At 43.5% G+C, this 22,076-nt stretch overlaps 1 protein-coding gene across 1 annotated transcript in view; it reads left to right on the top strand.

Annotated features, from left to right (window-relative positions):
* The window catches only part of zfhx4 (zinc finger homeobox 4), a 78,462-nt gene that overhangs the window by 42,215 nt on the left and 14,171 nt on the right, over positions 1-22,076 (top strand). Inside the window, exon 5 of the mRNA XM_018754204.2 lies at positions 21,813-21,929. Coding sequence (XP_018609720.1) covers positions 21,813-21,929 — 117 coding nt within the window. The remainder of the gene's footprint in view (positions 1-21,812; positions 21,930-22,076) is intronic.

Below are 22,076 nucleotides of genomic sequence, written 5' to 3' on the forward strand. Positions count from 1 at the left end.
GAGGCAAGGCCTACTCTTCCTGGCCTGTGGCTTCACTGTAAAGTCCCTGATGGGCTAGCCCATGCATAAAGGATTTTTTTTGCATCCTTTTGGTTCATCGTCCATTTTTCACTGCCTCACAAAAAGGAGATGGGATCTCATGGAGGTAATTATTTCTGCCAACAGCCCTGACATGCGCCCCCTCCCTCAGCCCCCGTCCCTTCACCCCGCATGTATTAAAAGCGGGAGGAAAAGTAGCCCTTTGTCTGAGTCGGCCTTAGACAAAAGCTGGCCTGACTTTGAAGACGAGCGACGCTTTAAATGCTGCTGCTCGATGCATTTAAGGCTGAAAGAGTATTGCATGGCTGTCTTGAGCTTTTGTTTCTTCTGAGTGATAATGCTCCGGGAGGTTTCTTACAGTGGGCCAAATTACTGGGACTGCCATGATAAGCATTTACACAGCAGCTGTAGGCCAGCAGCAGACCCTAATGGACACTCGGCATGAGGGCGCGTGTGTGCATGCGTGTGTGTTTGTGGAAAAAAATAGAAATGTGTGTATGTCTACATCTAACCATATTTGCTTACAGATGCACACACTGGCCTAGCTCACCTTTGTAACCACAGCTGACGCAAAAAAAGACTGAAACCCTATAGAATGGGTTGGTTTTCTCACACGTTGAATATAATCAGCCTAAACCTGTCTTTGTTTCCTGCTCAGTCGTGTTTTTCTCGGTGTGATTTTGCTTGCTCTGCACTGTGTTGAAGTCGTGGCTTTTACACCCGCTGTGCCCGTTTAATCCGTGCCTTCTTTGTTGTGGAGTTTGGGTCCGTTTCATTTACAGCGCAAGCTTCGTGGCGTTTTATAGTCTCTGAAAGGAATGCCATCGTCAGTGTTCTCTACTACAATTGTTATCACTTTATACAATGAAGAATTAACCAACTCATGCAACTTGTCCAACCACTGTTATGCCCATAAACCTCTGATGTATTACACTTAGATTTTTGCGATTAGCAATAATAAACCCTACAGGCCAAATTAAGATGACTACACATTACCTATCACGCACACATTTTCGGAACCTCTTGTCCCATACGGGGTCGCGGGGAACCGGAGCCCACCCGGTAACACAGGGCGTATGGCCAGAAGGGGAGGGGACACACCCAGGACGGGACGCCAGTCCGCCGCAAGGCACCCCAAGCGGGACTCGAACCCCAGACCCACCAGAGAGCAGGACCTGGTCCAACCCACTGCGCCACCGCACCCCCACCTATCATAACATTGTCTTCAATATCAACCTTGTGGACATCTTTGCTTTCCTGGTGTTTATATCCTTTATTATGTCCATTAGCACTGCCAGAAAGAGCCTTACCACTAATATTCAAGTCTGTTGTACATTGCATTCCGTAATGTTCAAGGGCGAGTATTCTACCTTAAAGCAGGAAGGCAGTCAAGTGTGCAATTTCATATACATCATTATGGGTCGTGGGATTTTGTTAACTACAGGTAATATTGTAATTGACAGACAGTCGTTTTCTTCTGGTCATTCTTGCAAGGTGCTGATATACAGTGTGAACGACAGTCATTAACTCTGTAATCCTGAGGACTGCTCTCAGCGTGACCCTGGACGCCTGAGTATATTTCACATGATCTGGTTTTAAAATGACTGTGTTTCTTCAGGAAGGAAGCCCAGTTTTTCTGGTTAGGCCAACACCATTCTCAAGCCATCACCAGATTACAAAGTAACCTGTTACTAACTGTTCCGCTAAAGCATTTGTTCAAGGTGACTTACTATGCTTGATGTGTACTGTATTGAGCTACATACTCATTTATACACCAGGGTAGTTTTTAACTATTGATTCAGGGTACATACTGTACTCAAGGGTGCTGCAGCAGGAGTGGGGATTGAAACCCAGAACCTTGGATTGCAAGCCAGTTGTTCTAACCACTATGCCACATGCTGTCACATGCTGCCCCCTGCTACTCAGGGGTGTGCTTGTTGAGATATTTTGGCATACGTAAAAGCGAGCAATGGCTGAATGGTTATATTTTTAAAAAATGGCAGCAAACACCTCTTCATAATCTGAACCTGGAGTGTCCTGTACTCAGGTATCGCGCTCTTGTTTCAAATTCTGCCTTCTTCAATGTGCCACTGGTTTGTGTTAATTTTCTAAACTTCATTCCCATTTCTTCTACTGAAATCTAACATCGACCCCCCCCCCCACCACCAAAAAAAAAAAAATCCTTTATTTCTTTTTCTTGTTTCTTTTCTTAACACCACCGAATAACATTATCTGGACATCATCAAATTCACTTGGCGAGAAAATTGAAGTTTGATTTTGGTGATTGTAGAATTTCTTGTAGAGGTTCAGTAATAGACCACGGACTACTGTGAATGCATTAATACAGGCTCACAATGCCTCACAATTCATTTCTTTGATATCATAAGAAACCACATACTGATATGTATAATTTTTATCAGTAAGTAGCAATTTATCTAAATGCGTAAAACGAATTTTTTGGACAGCAAGGGCTTAAGATTCCATCATTTCTGGGTAGTTCAGTCCAACTGTATTATAATTGCTTTGTGGGTTTTGTGTGCAAAAAAAAAAAACTTTTTCCAGAAAATGTCCAGTTTTCCATAAACTATTTTTAAAGTAGTGTGTTATATGTTGCACTGGATTGGTGTTTTTTCAAAGGGATCCCTTGGAAAAAGGGTAATACAAAAGCTAAATTGTTACCTTATGTTTTCATAGAGTGTTTGTGCCTTCTGACAGTTATAATTTGCAGAAATTGCAATGATTATCCACATTAGCATACCTGACTGCAGTTTTTACTCTTATTTACAATACAAAGACATGCTCTGAATCCTTGGGATGGCTTTTTTGCATACTAATGTGTATTAATTCTGGCCATGAAGACTTTTTTCCTTCCCCCTCGAAGCCTTTGTACTTTTTAAACTGCAGGTAGCACATTTCCAAAAGGAGTTCATTTAGTCAAGCTGAAACTTGATAGCTTTTAAGCACAATAAGTCTGGTGTACAATGGTGGCTTCCATTTGCGTTCGTTAAAAGAAAACACTCTTTGTGTGACGTGAATGCGAATGCAAATAAATGACAGAAGAGCCTGCGTGACTGGTCTTAGGGTTAGAAATAATTATGTTACACAACACATTCTTTAAGTGGGTGCCAACTGTTCTGCAACATATCACACTGAAATGCGTGTCTTACCTTCCATCCATCCATCCATCCATCCATCTGTCTACCCATCCATCTACTCATTTATCATTAATAACCCCTTGCCCAAAGCGGGATTGTGGTGATTCAAGCTGCACAGGGTGTAAAACAGTATACGTCCTGGAAGGGATACAAGAGTACTACTACTGACCCCGTAGTAAAAGACAATGAGATGGTTTATTGAACACTTATTCTGCCACAGAACATGTGAGAATATTTTCAAAGTTTATCTTTCACCATAAGCACTTTATGGATGAAGTTGGTAGTAAATGTACAACAAAAATTATTGTATAACTACCATTTTCCACATAATTGTAGTCACAAGACTGTTTGCCCAACCAAACACTTGCCCAACATATTGCTGTGCAAGCTTTCGGCTTGCATGTCAACACCGGTGACACTAACTACAGTAGATGGTACAATGGTTACTGTCACACAAAATTAAATTAGACAATACATTGTTTAAGGACATGGGTGGGGGTTGGGGAAATGGGGGGGGGGGGGGGGCATTTGTAGTAACCCAGCAATTACCCACTTCTTTAAAGCAACGATATGCCACTTTGCTGTTTACTTCCACCCATATCCACGCAAAACCAACACACGTGAGAAACCACCCAGGTGAACAGGCAGAAGAGACTCTTATGACCCCACCAAAAGTGGGACTTCTTCACCCTGCTCCAGGGAGCACGAGTCAGCCCTGATGTCCAACACCCCTGTCATTAGCCATCATCTCTCCTCTACTCGTTAAAAAATCCAACAGCCAACGGGAGACCCCATCACTCTTGATTAAGGCTAGGCCAGTTAAGTCGCTTTGTGTTCAGGTGTCAGACAAAAGTTAGTGACCCCATCTTCTCCTGCACAGCTCACTGCCTATAATTAGTCCTGACTTCAGCCATTACACTCCAGAGGACACTGTCTGTCTTCCAGACTTGCTTTTTCCACCTTCCCGTTCAGGTCTGTTTTCCACTCTGCTGACTTTGCACTCTGTCCACTGACATGCGTATGAAGTGCGTTTATGTAAGTATATATGTACGCATCAGAAACATAAATAAATACATACAGTGAATATACACAGCAGGTTTTCTCTTGCATTCATCGACATATAGATTCCCTCTCCTGGAGCCCCTCAGCTGCGAGAGGATATGGGATTGATAGTCATTATTGATTATCTATAGCATCGCCTAATCTTCTCTGACTGTCAGTTGCTTTGCTGGTTTGCTGGTGTCAGGAAGGGGCCAGTAATGGTACTGCGGGCGAACTTGAACTTAATAGTGTCATCATGTCCTCTTAGCTGGCGTGCTCCCAAAGCCACTCTGCCAGAGGAAAGCAACCACCTGTTTTAAGTCCTTCTTGTGATTGGGGGCTTTCCTGCTACCTCTCGGCTGCTTTTTACGAAGGCATGAAGGCCACCCAGTGTAAACATAACTGGAGGTGACTTGCATAAATAGATGAGATGAATCCTTGCTATATGCAGCGAAGCTTATGTCATGAATAAATGTTAAAAATGGAATAGGCCAATCCTCTTATTTTTGTCTTAGAAAGTAATGGTTTTGTAATCTATTTTTTACATCTGCTCTCCCCTCTGATGAGTAACTGCTTTTAATGGGCACCCATTATATAGGCAGATTGTTAAGTTGACTCGGAAATTTGCTCATAGCAACTGCTGCATTTGAACTCTGTTAATGTATGTAAATTAAAAGAAGTCAATCCCTGGGATTCTTCCTGTTTTAAGTGAAAGCAGGACCTGATCAAGGCAATCTGTGGCCAGGGTGTTATCACAGAACCAGGGAAACGGCAGCTGACGAAGTCTGCCCCTTAGCTGATGGGGAGAATATTTTATCTCCCATCCCCATCACCCGGCTGCCACCTTAAATAGGGATGATTCATCAAGCAGGCCAGCATTTTATGATTTTTTTGTCTGTCAGAGGGCCAGTGTGTTTTAAAGAACAAAACACAAGAACTTAATCAGGAGATTAAAAACAAAAATAAACCACTCTCCACAATCAGGGTAAATGTTAATTTGTCTTTTTTTTATTTATTTTCTGGGTTCAGGGCCATGCAGATATCTGTCACTCGTCTTTTCCCCTCCACACAGAAAAGGAAAGCACATTAAGAACACATTGGAGCGGACTTCAGAGGGTGATTATTATTTCCATTATAAATTAACCATGTCAGGCTGAGACTCTTTTGAGTCTGGAAAGGACAACAGTGTGTGCTAAGCATGGTCATTAGTGGCAGATTACCACTTCCTGGCATATATGGTGCTGGTAAAAAATCATTTGCATAATTTATGCACCATGAAAGATTTCACATTCATCGAAACAGCGGCATGATGATTAAAAGCTAATTTATGTCTTACGCCTTAGATCCCAGCAGCACCTGAAACAAAGGTCTCCTTTAACAGTCAAGGGTTCTTTTTATAAACAAGTACAGTTATAGGGGAGAAATGGCAACCTCTGTGTGTCATAATAGCCTTGTATGTTCTCTATTCTTCCTGTTTTATGTAATTGTAGAACATCATTTTCATCTTTGAACCTCTTGTTCCTCTGCGTATCCAACATGAAAAAAATGGATAGGTTTTGCACTTAACAATACCAGCATCACGCAGGCGTGTCAGTGTTGTGTGAATTATTCATTTTTAAAGGCAGTGGGGGTGTTCTTCCTAATCCAAGAAAGCACAAACTGAAACTGATGAAAGTCTCCTCTTTTTTTTAGCCCGAAACTTAGATCCACCAAAGGGTGGGTGTCAAAAAGAAATAGTTCCAATCTGCTTCCAATCTCCTCACCTCTATTCGCCGCATTCGTTTCCACCCACTGCCACACACTCGTGATTCCGGCTTCTGATAGCATTTTCACATGTCCGTCACACCAATTCACACCAGTGATTTTCCTTGCCGCTATTTTCACCATCTGTTAATTCCTCATGATCTAGTATACCTAAGGTATAGTATTTGCCTAAGTCTGCGATACTTATTTCACACTCTTCACTATTTATGCATCTCTTGCCCAGTTTTTTATAAATTCAAGACGCTGTGTAGTAATGTGGCCCGTGGTTTTAATCAGCAAGGAAAATCGAGTTAATGTTTACCGTAACATAGTCTGCTAACCTTCAAAGAATGATCTGCAGGTGACAGATGATTGGCAGTTCTTTTCTCAAATGGAAATGTGAAACAAGTCATTTGAAACTGCATGCCACTTGACCATGCCCCTCCACAGGTTTATTTTCTCCGTTTTCTTCTCCTCTGCTGCCGGCTGGCCAATTTATCGTCATAAAGTATATCGTTATTGGCTCTTATTTCTCATATTTATTAATGTGTTTAATAATCCATTTCTTTGCTTCTGTTTGTATTGTTTTAGTTTGCTTTTAAAGCCATTGCCTGATCACACGTCAGGTTATGGCATCGAATGCAGGAAATCTTCCATCTGCAAAGTAAAGGGCTAAAAGTAGTGAAATTAGGACCGCAAGCCAACAGCGAGAGTCACTGAGGTATCAGACCACGGTAAGGCTGGGATGCGGGGTCCTCAGGTTCACCCCGGCCTGATGGAAAGCCGCACTCGGCACCATAAAACAAAATACAGTTTTCCAAGGGCCCCTGCAAGTTAACAGTCAGTATGACGTTCCGGTGGGTCAAGTGCTGTATTTGCATTTTGATGGTATGTTATCAAGTAATTAACGCACCAGTCAGAATGTATTACCTTGGGAGTGAATTGAAAGGTTCATTACAAAGTCGGTTTCACTCCAAGACCAGTGACTTCTACTTGGATGGCTTTTGACATGTTGTTCTTAGTGCTCTCTGCCCATGGCTGCAGCGGTAGAAGGCCATTGGGGTGAAATTCATTGCTTAACAAGGGTGTTCGCTTTGAGTATTCTTGTGATAATAAATGTACACATCAGGGCCGCACATGCCTTGTCAGTTTAATTGCTTCTTGTGCTCCTTAACAAGCCAATCTTAATCAGTCAGGCCATGTTATGAATAATTTAGGTATCAGAAGACCTCAAGCCTAATAAAAATGTAGCCGATTACAAAAGCTTGGTGCATTGTTTATAGAAAGCACATGGGGTTCTTGATTTGGGGAGAGGAGGGAAGCAAATGGCCACCCCTTCGCATACTTTGGGGTCATCTATATATCTGTCTGTCTGTCTGTCTGTCTGTCTGTCTGTCTGTTGTGCCTGCCTGCCTGCCTGTTTGTTTGTTTGTTTGTGTTTTTGGTGCACTCGCAGCTCTGTGTCCTGCTGCCTGAATGGCTCTCCATCTACGCCAAAGGCCACCTCTCGGCCACCCTCTCTCCCCCGAGCCTCTGGAGAGAATAATGGGAAATTTGAGCATGCTACGAGATTAAAGCTACGAATCAATGGTGTGCGAGCAATCATCATTTCAGGAAAACATTCTTTCATCCCCCCCCACCAACTGCCCATCTCTAATGCTAACAGGGATTCATGTCACAACATCTATGTTGCTTTTATCACAGTGTAATAATTCTGCAGAAATGAGAATGTTTGTAGTCTGTTTCTGCTATCACCGTGAATTTATGTTTCTGCTATCTCCTGGATTGGCTTTTACTGCTTTTTTCCCTCCCCTCTCCGAATCCATTAAGGGATGCAGATACACAAAATAGCTCTCTCCGCATGCCCACTCTCTTGCTAGACTTTAATCAGTCGAAACTACATTGTGGTCCTTGACCTCAGCGGTGCGCCTTGTGTGGAATAGATTAGGCCAGAACAAAAAAGCTTGTGGGATGAACTTATCGCTTCATGAATATATTTAATTTCTAGACTTTTAATGCCGTCAGTGTTTTGTTAACCTTTGTTGTAGAAACGATGGTCCCCCATTTTATCCAGGAAAAAAAAAACTCCCGGTTTACAAACAAGTGCAGCTGATCAATCAAGGCCAATTTCATTGTCCTCTGAAGGTTACAGCTGGATGGTAATTTACCCCAAATACTTCAAATTATACACAATAAGGAAACATTTTAGAAAACAGCGTAGAGATTTTTTTTTTCCTTTTTTTCCCTGGGAAACAGAATGGAAGTAACTGCACGGCATGTTCCCGTTTCCCTGAGCTGAGATGCTTGCCTTTCGTGCATTTACAGTACAAGGGGAAGAAAATGGCGTCGCGCTCAGGAAGGTGGAAGATTCGCCCCTTTCTGCGAAGCTGTCCGTCAGGACTCCATAAACGCCCGCAAACAATGCAGCATCCAGACCGATCAACACCCTGTGGGTGGACTGTCCCGCTCTTTTTGTTCTTGTCCAGGTTAATAGAAATTGAGGAGATGGGCAGAGGAAAAAGCAGCACAATTTTCTGCCATTTAAGCTTGGCGAAATGGCACTCTTCAGGAAGCAGTGAAAAGTATGAAAGTGTAATAGGCATTTTAAAAGTAGGAGTCTATAGAGCTGCTTGAGGGATTCTAAGATTTAGGCATGCATCGAATTGGGAATGAGATAATCAGCATTGTGAAATTGAAACCTGTCTGCCGCCGCTGCTGCAGCCTGGCCTCTTACAGACCAGTGATTTGTAACACTCATCTTCTTCAAGCCAGGCAGCCTTCTAGATTATCCGCAACTGTCAATAGTAATTGCCATAGTATTTTATTACCTACATGCACAGACGGACACACACTCTCACACGCAAGCACGAAATAAATAAATATATAAATTTTTATAACTAGCGGTTATCGTGTTTCAGGATTGTGGTGAAAAGAAAGGAATTTTATTTGGATTAAGGTCGTATTTGGCCAGCTTTAATGCGTTCATGGCAGCCCATGTGCAACCGTCTACAATGCAGCGATGGTGCCTAAGCCAGAGGGAAGGAGTCACATTGTCATCTGTTTTTTTTTTTTCTTTTTTTTTTTTCCCCCGCAACAAAGTCGGGGGGGGGGAACGGGGAGTCGGGGCAAAAAAAGAACGTTTCAAAATGCTGACAGGCTGATACAAACCGATGTTTGCTTAATTGCCACAAAAAAACGATGGCAGAGTTAATTACATCTAAAAATGAGATGTCTTTATTAGTGAGGAGTAGCATATGTTGGCCCTCCCCTGTAGCTATGTAAATCCCCAAACCTAGAATGGCTCTCTTGAAGTCCGTAGTGTTTTATTGTTTTAATTGTAGTTTTTTATTGTTACTTATTTATTTTTGTGCCTCAGTTTTGCCACAGGTTAAAACAACGCTGTTTGCCTCTTCGTTTCACGTGTGGAACCGTTCCGGCTCCCTAACGATAACGAAGGACGATGCCCCTGTTTTAATAACGTATTATTTTCTGAATCATGCTGCCTCCAGCGTACCATTAAAAGAGATATTTTACAGTACAGGTCAGAGCCGTCCGCTTCGGCGCAGCCACATTGCCGAGCCATAGACGGAGGCTTAAAGTCTTAATCAGAATAATGGCAGCCGAGGCTGACATTGTGTACGATATTAGATTAAGCAGGGGCCGTTGGTTGTTGAGCAACTGGCCGGTAATTTTTAGTGACGAGGAGCCGTCGATGTAGTCTCCCCACCCCTTTAGCAAGGGTTAGCGCCAGTAAGTGAGCAACTCCCCGCATCATTCACTGACTCCGCCTGATCGAAGCCCCGGCTCAATAGCACTAAACCAGCTAGCGCTTGAAAGATTTGTCTTACAAAACCTTGAAAACTGCTCTGAACGTCCATACATTGATTTTTGTTGCCGGGAGCCTCCTGGGATTTGATGTAAAGGCAGGCTTGGCGCATAGGTGAAGAGGGCTTCCCCCATCCCACCCCGTACTGCTGTCGCCGCGGGAGAGGAGAGTAGAGGAGGATTTCTGTTAATAGCCAGGCCAAAATAATTAGCAGCACTCGAGGCAAGCGGGACTCGGTCACCTCCTGGCTCAGTCGTCCCCCCCCCCCGCCAGTCGCATGGACCCTCCATATTGACATTTTTGCAGGAGGCACATTGCCCCCGTGGAACTGCCAAGCATCAGCGTTCTGTTGCCGATTTCCTCTCTAATGCTACTTGCTCCGTCTTTTCCAACAGTGTGATTTTCCCTTCTTTAAAAATCGTTTTTAATAAGGTTGGAAGTGGATATTAAAATAGCTGCGATATAAACGAATGTATTAATCTGATTATCACGATTGCAATAATGTCGAATGACTTGATAAAAAAAGGGAGAAAAATTAACTTTGCAAACTTATGATAGGACAATAAAATATGTGGCCTTTGAACTTGCTTTCCATGCTTTTAAGATAGTGGGCAGCTAGATAAGAATCATCATTCTGTTGCTAATAAGGGAATATTTCATCTCTGTGATTCAGAAACAGAAAAAAGTAAATGTAACTCAGTTTTAATTCAGTACTTAATAAAGTCCAGTGGCAGAGGAACCAAAGCATGGCAAAAAGTGGCTGTCAGCGGAATGTCTGCATAGTGTTGGCTGACATGCGCATTTATGGATGTTCCTTATGTTTTTGGTGTGACTTCACACATTCTGAAAGGCACCACTGTCCCACTTCTTGGGATTCTTGTTTCTGTTGGTTTTCTTGAGCCCTTATCAACATTGATGAATACCCGTGGAAAAAAATGACGAACTGCAGCGGTGACGATATGCACGACATGTGCATTTTACGATTCACTTCAGGTAAAACCTTGCTGGTTCTCCAGAACAGATTAAAGCCTGTTAGAGTGAACAAAAAAAGAAAATCCTTTTAACCACTCAAGTTCCAGCATGTAGACAGATGTAAGTGGTTCCGTTGCAGATGTCCCTGCATATCTGTGACAGTTCCTTTTCTTGCCCCCCTCGAACCTGTAACCCCCCCCCTCCCCCATTTCCACCCATCTTTGATGTGATAAGGAAGTGTTAAATCAAAGAGAAGTTCTAATTGCACATCTTGGGAATGGCTGCTTTAAAGGCATTGTTCCCGTGATTCTGACGTGGGCGCGAGTGAGGGACATCCCTCGCCTGAGCAGCCGTAGCGCAGGCCCGCCCGACCGACTTGGCTGGCAGCTGCCAGTGTGTGCCACCTGCCGTACCTCGCCCCATTAGCATAATCATCTCCCTCGCAGATGGAAATAATGGTGTCACGCACCTTCGTGTAATTGCTACTGTCATAATATATGCCAAATTATTCTGTCGTGTGATAAGATGCTTGGAGAGGGGCTTTCGCGTCCAATTTGCACACAAGTACCTTTGATCCCAGGCCTTGAGATGTACTGGTGCAAGGACATCAGTCATTCTGTTGCTTTTAAAGGCCCACAATAACCCTAATGTGATTGTTAGCAATGCAAATTAAAAATGGATTGGCTGGCCTTCCTTGCAACTGCTCTGTTGAGAGTATTTTTTTTATTGTCATTGTCCGTTTGTGCACTATTTACATGTGTGCACTTTGTACTCCACATGCCATTTATGAATGTGCTTATTTTTAAGTGAATTATCATTGTCATTATTGTTATTATTTTCTTTGATTATTTTTTTCCCTGAAATACCAGTAATGGAGGGTTTCGAAAAAGAACCCTCCCGCTACAGTTCTTACATTCACCCTTTGTGGACTTCGGTTATTATGATGCTGACATTTGCATGTAAAGTGTTTAGCATATTTAAAATATGTAGGGTTAGTTGTAATAACAGACTGTTATTACACTAATGCTTTAGGTAATTGGACCACTTGCGTCTCCCTCTGAGGGAGCGCGTGGCAGGAGATCGAATAGGCAGTGATTGCAGTAGCCAGTAACCGCGGTGCGGTGCGAGAGGAGGCTGCGCCACCAACGGGCCGGACGAAGGCGATTGACAGCTGCCTGGTCCACTGACAGCGGAGGGAGGCCCTAACTGGACCAGACCCTGGGAGGCGGGAGCGCTGAGGGGTGGGGACAGCGTGCAGGAGCGGCCGACACGGTGCCTGGGAATTTGAATGCAGTTTTAACGCACCCTTCTTGCATACATCTCGTGGCAGCCACAATCGGGGTATTTTCACAAAAATGGCGAAAAGTAACACATTCGCTAAAATGACGTTTTTTATTGATTCCCATTGAAAAACTCATCCAGTGGACGTCAATGTGCAGCTGTTGGCTGGATGTATATAATACAGATTTTGGGGCGGGTTTTGGGTCTTGATTGTTTTTAAAGCCTTCTGTTTTATATCTGGCTTCTGGAGTGCCGGTGCCGCTTCCCGAGACCCGAGCCCTCTCCTCCGTCCTGTCTACAAAGGTGGATGATAAATTCCCAGCAATCCCACCTAATCGTTGTGAGCAGCAGGAAAACACACTGGCTGTTTTAAAGCAGCTGCGTCTTAGGCCGCCATTGATTAAATGTTAACCAATATACTCCAGTTGGCAATCTTGTTACAGCTTCCAGTAGCAGAGATAGACAGTTTAGGCTCCCAGCTGATCAATATTACAGATAAAGATTTCATCCATCAATGAGCTCCCAAAACAAAAGGTGTCTGTTACCTGATTAGGCCAGAGGGGAGACGGCTCCCGTCTGCTCTGCAGGTACCGCACCAGAGCTGAAAGTCGATTGGTTACAGACGCCACACATGTAATTACAACCCAAACAGCCCTGCAGATAACATGTCTTTGACTTAACCAGAGAGAAAGGTTAATCTCCCCTCGTCCGCTGGTTGATGTGGCTCTTCCGTTATTTATTTATTTGTTTTGGTTCTCCTACTGCTGCTGTTTCCCCACCAGAGGGAGAACTGAACCATAGTCAGCGACGCAAAACTCGAGGGCACTTGTGACCCGAAGGTTGCAGGTTCAAGTCCCAGGAGTCGGCAAGCCACAGTGCTTGGGTGGGTGAAGAATGTAACCTCGTTGCTTTCAATAAAATATCCAGCTGCAGAAATGGATAACGTGTTTTGATGATGTTTTGGACGTGCGTGTCAGCTAAGAAACAATACAACATAGAAAATGGATAAAATGTAAAAATAACGAAAAAGAACCACGGACCATGACTTAGAACCCCGACAAATACCAGCAGCAGCACAAATGACCAAATCAATGTGAAAACGGCCACAGCTGTTAAAGTGTATCAATAAATGTAGCCTTATTTTCCCCTGAACGGATAAGTGTCGTGGTTAAAAGTCCAATGGCTCTCTTAATTGAAAGCTAATTTTAAATCAATGAGGGGAGTCATTTAAATATCGATCTGTGCTTTCTACTCAAATTGTTAACATTTCCCCCCTACCCTTTTTCTCCTTTTTTGTAACAACTTTGTTTAGATGCGATCAATAAGGCGCAATCAGTGTGTAGTATTAAAAAGCAAAACTGACAGTTACTGACAAAACTCCCAGCAGGTGTATCATTACACCGTCTTTCTCAATATAATTGACTGCATAAGGCCTTAAAATAAAATTGAAACTGAGGCATATTTTTACACTTCGGAGAAATTAATTTATTTGCATGTATATTCAATATACGTACATATTTACCTACAATGAACTACGTTTACATCTTGCAGCTTTTAGTGTTTATATCATGTAGTTGTATCCTGTCATGCTTAGTTACTGGACAGTTACAAAAATTGGGGAAAATTTGAAAATTCAGTAATGCAATTAAAAAAATTATTTTCGCTGAATATTTAGCTTTGATCACAATGCATTAGGGGAAGATTGTATTTTAAATGAGGAAAAAAATCTAATATTACATCTTCATCCAAAGGCAATTACTAATAAAGTTGTAAAAAAAATGTGAGGCTTAATACATGGAAGTGTGCAGAGCTTTCAAGTCTTGACTTCAATTAGAGATAAAGTGAAGCTACAAGTTTATTCAAGTTTGAAATTTAAAGCAGGCGGCGCTGAATTGTGATCGGGAGATTGTGTAATGTTTCTGGTAATGAATCGCGCCAAATGGATGGGAGAGTTGGTCTCTCGCCGGACTCTCGGTCGACATGATCACATTTATTTAAAGCATATGCCGGCCCACGGTTCTTTGTCGGAGTCCATTATGGGGTGGGTGGGAGGTGAGGTGCTGTAGTCTGTATGACATTGTGTGTAATGACGTCTCTGCATGTTTCTGTGAAATGGAAGAGCTCCGTTTTAGTTACGTTTCTGAATGCTATATCATCTAAAACTGAAAAACACAGCAAACGCCAGAGTTTGAAGTGATTTCTGTGGGGTATGGAGACACTGATACTGATAGACAGCTTTGGGGCAAAAAACTGTTATGACCCTTAATTAGATGAGATCTTTACATACACACACACACACACACACACACACACTGTCTGAACCGCTCGTCCCATACGGAGTCGCGGGGAACCGGAGCCTACACAGCAACACAGGGCGTAAAGCCGGAGGGGGAGGGGAGACACCCAGGACAGGACGCCAGTCCGCCGCAAGGCACCCCAAGCGGGACTCGAACCCCAGACCCACCGGAGAGCAGGACCCGGTCCAACCCACTGCGCCACCTCACCCCCCACATGAGATATTTAGTGTCCTTTAAAAAAGAACATATTTTTCTTTAAATATTAGTGCCTAAGTAAGTTTTTTAAAAATGCTAAAGTGCACATCAGTTAAAAAAAAAAAAAAAAAAAACACCAATCTACTCATAATCGATAATCCCTTGTATAATGCAGGACTGCGATGGTCTGGAGCCTATCTTGGAAGCATAGGGCAGGATGCAGGGCACACCTGGGACAGGATGCCAGTCCTTCGCTGTGCGAGCATTTAAAAGAAAAACTTAAAAATGATTTTAAAGACTGATGACCTTGAATAATGCGCATTGCATGCATGGTGGGTAAAATCATTTGTTTTTTAATCCTTTCCTAATGATGTCACCCATGCTTGTACAGAAGACAAATTAAGCTCTGTTATTACCATGACACACCGTTGACAGCAGAAATGGTTCTGTAATTATGCTTCATTTTGAAGCAACTATTGTGAATGCTACATTGCAATATTTGTTTGTTTTTTCCTCTCTCTCCCCGTCTCTTGTCAGCATTCCAGGGTGAAAATGACTTTGGCTCATTTTCCAAATTAAAGATCAGCGCTGCTTGAAACACATGCCGGTCACAGGGCTCGGCTCAGGAGCGTGCCGGCGGTCAGCAATTTCTGCGGTTCCTCTCGTGCCCCCTTCCTCCTTTAAAAGTTTTTTTTATTCAACATCATGGCGCGAGATCCAAGTTTCCCAGGGTGTGGCACTGTGTCTTGTATGTGTATGTGGCTCGCACATGTGGCGCCTCCGTTGTAGGGAGAGGCCTGGAGATGTGACAGATAGATCTTATTTGTCTGATAGAGTTGACCAGGGAAACGGAGCTACAGCTGGTTACTTCATTAGGTCCCTTCATTGATTGAACCCCCTGCTGAAGTGATGCAGCCGGCTACTCCGATAACTGCTGGTAATGGAACAAAATGAATTCTTATCACAGAGATTGGAAAGGCCATTAACCCCCAGCCCCCCCACCCGAGCCCCCCAGCCACCACCCGCACCACCCCACCTACCCTAGACTGTTCAGGAGTCACAGACAGGAAGTGTCACTCCGACGCCACAGGAACCCGGGTTGCGCTTAGATTCGGAGGGCTGGTGTACAACATTTCCAGCCGTTGCGGGCTCCCGTCCAGATGACATGGCTACGGGGCCAGCTGTTTATAATAAGTCTAGAATAAATACTGGGTAGAGAATAATAATAATAATAATAATAATAACAATAATAAAACGAGGAGGATGAAAGTGGATGGAAATCCCTTTAAATTATTTTCAAATACCGAGTAAGCCACGGCCGGGCGTGCTTGCTGACACTGTCATTTTGGCCCGAACGCCGTGGGTCATCCAAAGCTCACGGATGCAGCGTGGAAGCATTGCAGGCAGCAGGTACTTTGCGTTTGTCTGAGGGAAGCCTTGAAGACGTGTTCTTTCAAAGGCTTTTCTTGGTTTTTAGGACTCCTTGTGTGTTTTCTCAGTGCTCTTAATTTAATTTCTGAAGCAGAGGGAAAAGTTCAGTTGTGTTTTGTTGCAAATATTCGTAAACACAAAATTTGGGTATGCTTGAAGACTCAGAAAGTACTAATGGAAAATTGGTAACTTTAAACCTGCTTTCAGACCATAATGGTGCTCTGGAAGTACTTGACAAAAATTAATAAAAAGTTTATGTTGAGTCTACCGAATGACTGTAACAAAAGCCAAATGGCTTCCTAAGTTAAGACATGACTCTATATCCCGTATGTATCACCCACCCTTAGGTGATATTCATTTCTATTTGATGTTTTCCGGGATTATGCTTGTATGACATAAACAAATTTACATTTATTCATGCTTTTCTGCGAAGTGACTTACTGTCATTTACCCTTTTATACAGTTGGATAGTTTTTACTTGAGAACTTCAGGGTAAGTAGCTTGATCAAGGGTACTACAGAAGAAGATGGGAATCAAACCTGGGGCCTTCGGGTCCAGAGGTGACAGCGCTAATCACCACACCATCTGCTGCCCTTTCGTGCAGTAACTAAAGGCCTTATAAACAAATTGTGCTCAATATTTGGATTACCTATCCCCTGTACCAGACCCAACCCTGCAAGAGCTGTGATCATAATCACACAGATTGAACGGTTATTTCTGTCTCCATAACCTTTAGCAATATAATTTAAAACTTAATCACCAGATTAGTAAGGGGAAAAGTTCAGCAATTGTCTTTTACCTTGTTGTAATTCTTCCTGTCCCTGAGGTGATCTTGTACACACTGTGTCATTTAGATCAAGGAGAGCGTGGACTTCTAGAATGTTCCTCAACATTAAAACGCATGTTGTTCTGATAATATTTTGACAGTACAGTTGGAGGACGCATTGCATGTGTGGCATTTTTAAAAGGTAGAAAATGTATGAGTTTAAACTGACAGCAACGCTGCTACATTCCACTGCTGTGGTTGCAAATGTGGCCTCTTACAATAAACATATTGTAGGCTCATGACGAAGTGGCTGCTGCTAAAGAACATCCATGTATATAAACACGTTCCAGGGGAAGCCTCTTTGTAGTAGGCCTGCTGGACTCAACATGAGCACCAGCACAAGGAGACACTTGAAAACCAGTTGACAAATGTATAAAAAGTTAATTTGTCATCAAGGGAAAATGAAAAGTGCTTGTGAAAGGTGTTGTTTGATGTAGAAAAGTCACAATTTTTTTGCATGTCTGCTTTCTAGAGCTGATTCTCCACTAAAAGTTATTGACATTTATGTGACCTGGATATTCGGTTGTATTTGTTGCCTTTAAAGAAAGTCTTGCAAATGTCTCAATATTTTATGGCCTTTTAGACTGGAGCATGGTTAGGCTGAATAAAATGAGTGAACATAATGCTTGATAGAAATTGAATTGCAAGTCTAGAATATATTTTGCATTTGTGGCAGTCACCATATTTGGGAGCAGTTCTTTAGTGGTGTAGAGTCTTTTTTTTTCTCTGCAGTAAGATCTACAGCATTTAAGTCTTTGTTTTGAGGCGCAAACCCCCCCTGCTGTTCACCATCTCAGCTAATGGATGGTTTCTTTGATGGAACTTAAGGCCTTATAGATGCCTACTTGTTGCAGGCACGTTTCGATCAGTGGTGTTTCGAGGGGATGGGAAACACCCCCCAGCCCTTCCCACAAGAAAGGAACGTTTGCCCCATTTCCCAGGATTTCACTTTTCACAAGCGAGCAGGGCAAGTAGCTCCAACGCCAACCCGCCATGGCCACTATTCACAGCTCCTGTTTCCGTGAGCCATGTTTTGACTAGCCGGATGTTTGTGTTCAGATTCATTTCTGAAAACATGCATCAAACAATCCTTCATAAAGGCCGTTTTCTTGGAATTTGGGATTTAAAAAATATTAGCAGGGCCCTTGGAACATTTTCCCTAATAATCCTTTCTACTTAGAGCAGCGTAATATAGGTTAATGCTAAGGTACTTGGACATCTCTTCAGAAATCCCTGCTGAAATTGAATATGTAGATCAGGGCTGTGGGGCTGGTTTGGCTTAGCTGTGTGAAAATGGGGCCCTAGTCTTTGGGTCGATGTTTAGTATTTTAGACATGGTACATTAACGGCATCTGGTTAAGATCTAAATGCTTGTTAAATACGCTGAAATTTGGGGGGCAGTAGGGAAAAATTGTAAAGGGAGTATGGCGAGTGAACAAGTCAGCGAAGGTTATTATCTTGAAAGTATTGCAACTGGCCCTTAACTAAGTGTACAGGGAGCTAGGGTTTCAAAGATTCTTTCGGTTCGGACAGCAAAATGAAAAACACCAGCGTGAAGGGGTCCCGCAACACGGGGGGACTGGGGCCTCCAGGTTCTGATGGAAACCTGAGGATCTGGGAAGTGGAAGAAATGAGTGTTTCACACCTGAACAGCAGGACAGCCATTCATTTCACCTGACATTGGGTAAAAAGCTATAATTCAACACGTTCCACTCTAACCGTGTCCAAGGTTTTTAATAGAACAGCTAAAAATGAGTTGTAGTTGTTATACCATGTATTGATTATTTAGGTGCGTTATTGTGTTGGGACTGACATTGTGTATTCCAAAAAAAAAGAAAAAGAAAAATCACCAAAGTGACAGCTTGAATTATGCTTTACCGGGTTAATGAACCGCATTACAGTACTACAGAAGAAATTAGCAATGAAATCTTTAGTGTTCGTAAGACATCCTAATACGTTTGGCCATTGCTTAGCTAATATATTTCCACTATAATGCACAATGGGTCAGTCTTTTTACTGTGTAGATAATGACCAGCCCAGGATGTTATTGTCCCCACAGGGAATATGAAAGAGACCCAGCCTCTGAGCTCGTCATTACCCACTTGCTAAAAGACAAGGCCTGCTTTTTAATGAAAAGAAAGAGACTGGCTCACATTTATAATTTTGTGCTTTAGATGGGACAGTCCCTTGGTTTCTTTTTTCCTAGAAAGAGATAACCGAATAAATCAAGGGAAATAAAAGGGTGTCACCTATGTTAGACTTGGTTTTCTCTTCGTACGTATACACAAACACACACTATATACAGTGTGTGTGTGTGTGTATACAGTATATACACACATACATATGCATACACACACACATATACCCAAACTAAACTGTGTATGTTCACCTTGCTCCTTGAATTTATTTCAGCTTTCGACTTTTTGCATATGTATTTCATTAAAACCTGTTTCTGAGATCCTGGTGTAACTCATGGGGCACTTGGCAATAAACAGCCCTCACCTTCCCCGGTGTGAATGCCAGCATGCTTCGGTTTAACGTTATGACCGTCTGACATCAAAGAGAGTCCCACTGGGCAGAGAAAATCACATAAGGAGGACAGTTTGACCTCCAAGGGTTATTTGTTTGCGGTTTGGTGGAGGCCCCGTAAACTTTCGTCTCCCCCACCACCACCAGCCCCCAAGCACCCACCCCCACAGTACTGCTGTTAGCGATTAAGTTGATGGGTAAAGTCCATGCCGCAATCTCTCCCCACCGCTGACACGCTGCCTTCTTCGCATTCAGATTACTCAAACTGTTTCCAGGGTCAGGCTGAGGGCAGACGCCGCCATGATGTATAGGAGAGCATGTCTGGGAATTTCTCGCGCTCTTGAAACACATACCAGGAGAAGCAGCAGAACACCCCTGCAAAAAAAAAAAAAAAAAAAAAAAAAAAAAAAAAATTGTCTGATGAGACCCAGATGATGGCCACTCTTTTTACTGCCTTTATAATTTGCCTTTTTTCTTTTGCTTGACACGCCATGTTTTATTAATGCATTCCACGATAGCCTTAAAAATTTTATACCCCCTCGAGGTAAAGACACTCGGTAGCACTTTGACACTTCATTTCCCAGCCAAGGGGAACAGGTCAGTAAATCCAGCAAAGGGAACAGTGTGCAGATCCTCCAGGATGAGTAAAGGGGGAAGGGGTGAAGACGGACATAAAGCTGGGGGAGAGGGCTGGGACAGGCAAGGAGGAAGGAAGGGGGGCGGCACAGGTCGCGGCCGCGGGCCCCCCTGCTCTGACGTGGTGGACGGGCTTCGCTGGTGCACGCGTGGCATCCCCCCAAGCCAGTCTGCTCCCTATCATGGGCTCCTGGGTGCCCCCCAGGCCAACGTAGTGTGTTCCCTGCCTCTGGGGTGGGGGCATGACCAGAACGCACCCTGACGTACTCCCATACCAATTTCTCCCCCTTTGCCTGAGATTCTAAATGGTATAATAGCAAAAGGGGCACACAGACAAAATTAACCACAAACCTTATGCGTGTTACGATGACCTTGTTTTTGTGTGTTTTTATTATTGTTTGTATTGTTATTTATTTATGTATGCATGCATACCTATCGGATATCAGAGACAAAGGGCAAAGCAATACTTTCTTTTTGAAAGAAGCGTTACGGTTTCCGTGGCCCGTGTGTCTGTGCGAACAGCAATATCAGCACGGTTATTGTGCATCTTAAAAGGCACCCCTCTGCCCTCGTCCAAATACACACGCACACGCCGCACACTTCACACACACACACACACACACACACACACACACACGCGCGCGCGCGCTTTACCTTTGTTGCAGAACGAATTAGAATATACCGATGTTGCCAAAAGGGCCAAAAATGCAATTTTTTTTCTCCCCTCCCTGTGCACAGCTGCTAGGAATGACAGGGGATATTTCATCCTGTTGTCAGAATATTATTAATAAAACATCAGGACTAGAGTGCAGCACAATTTCTCCTTTCAATCACTCCCAGCATCTGCCATGAAAATTTCATGCTGTATATAATTTCCACTTAATGCGTTGCACTTAAAATGTCTGGACCGGGACTGTGTGTGGAATTTGAAAGGGTTAATTATATAAGGTTCCGAGGAGCCGGCCTGATGCTTACCAAACAATGACTTGAGTGATTGTATGCAAATGTGCCTTTGACCTTTTTGCCACCTCTTGGTCAATTTATATGGTTATTAAGGCTTTGTAGAATTGATGAGTAGGGTGCTTTGAGCGCCATTTTCTCCTTGCCTCTTCATTTATTTAATTCCTCGCAGGTCTGAAGGGAAAATATTATTTTTATTATTATTATTTTTTTTGTGCCGAGATGGAGGCAGCGTGCGTTGCTGCGGGAAGCGGCGGGGCCCTGGTTATCTGGTATTACTCAGACTGCTAAAAATTCATTAAAATGTGACATCAGCACAGTAAGAGACAAATGATCCCAGGATGAAAGGGAACAGTGGACCTTTCAGGGATTAGCGCCGGCACAGCCCCGACCTAGCAGCTAACAGCATAAACAGATTAATCCACTCGCAGCATAGCTAAGATACACAGAATTATTAAACAAGGGGTGAGCCACCACAAAGATTACCATGTAATCTGTCTAGTGCTAACATTCTGGAGAGGTGTGTGATGTTGCTGTTGGAAGAGCGCTCCGCTTCCCCCCATCACTGGGGGTGCCCTATCACAGAAGGCTGCTTTTTGTTTTGCGGTTTTTCAGGGTGGTGGTGGTGGTGGGGGGGGGGGGGGGGGGGCTGTGGCGGTCTTTTATTTTTTACCTTTCTCGATCCAAGCAAATGGAATTGAAATTTAAATTCTTTATCTGAAGATTATTCCATGAATATCGTATGGCAGGAAAAGCGTTTCCCCCTTTTCGGTATATACAAAGGCTGGATTCGGGAGCGGTGTCCCTCGGCTTGCGAATGAGTGTAGGTGGCGCTGTTAAGAATGTCTGACCCCCGCCTCTCTGCGTGCGTTCTGTTACAGAGGAGCTATTCGAAGACGCAGAAGGAGCGCCCAGGCTCGGCGCTGTGCCTGTGCCCGACGGAAGAGACCCGAGTGAGAAAGATGGCAAAGAAGGCAAGAGCGCTGAAAGAGAATCCAGTAAGACTGCTTGGCCTTTATTGCCCCCAGCCAGTGCCCCCCCCCGACACACACACACACACCCCGGGCCCCCACTGTCCGCTCTCTTTCATCTTAAACTGTACGGCCATTCTGGTTAATAACGGCCGCATGTGTGTGTTGCATGTG

This window comes from Scleropages formosus, chromosome 9 (assembly GCF_900964775.1).
Source record: "Scleropages formosus chromosome 9, fSclFor1.1, whole genome shotgun sequence".
NCBI lineage: Eukaryota > Metazoa > Chordata > Actinopteri > Osteoglossiformes > Osteoglossidae > Scleropages > Scleropages formosus.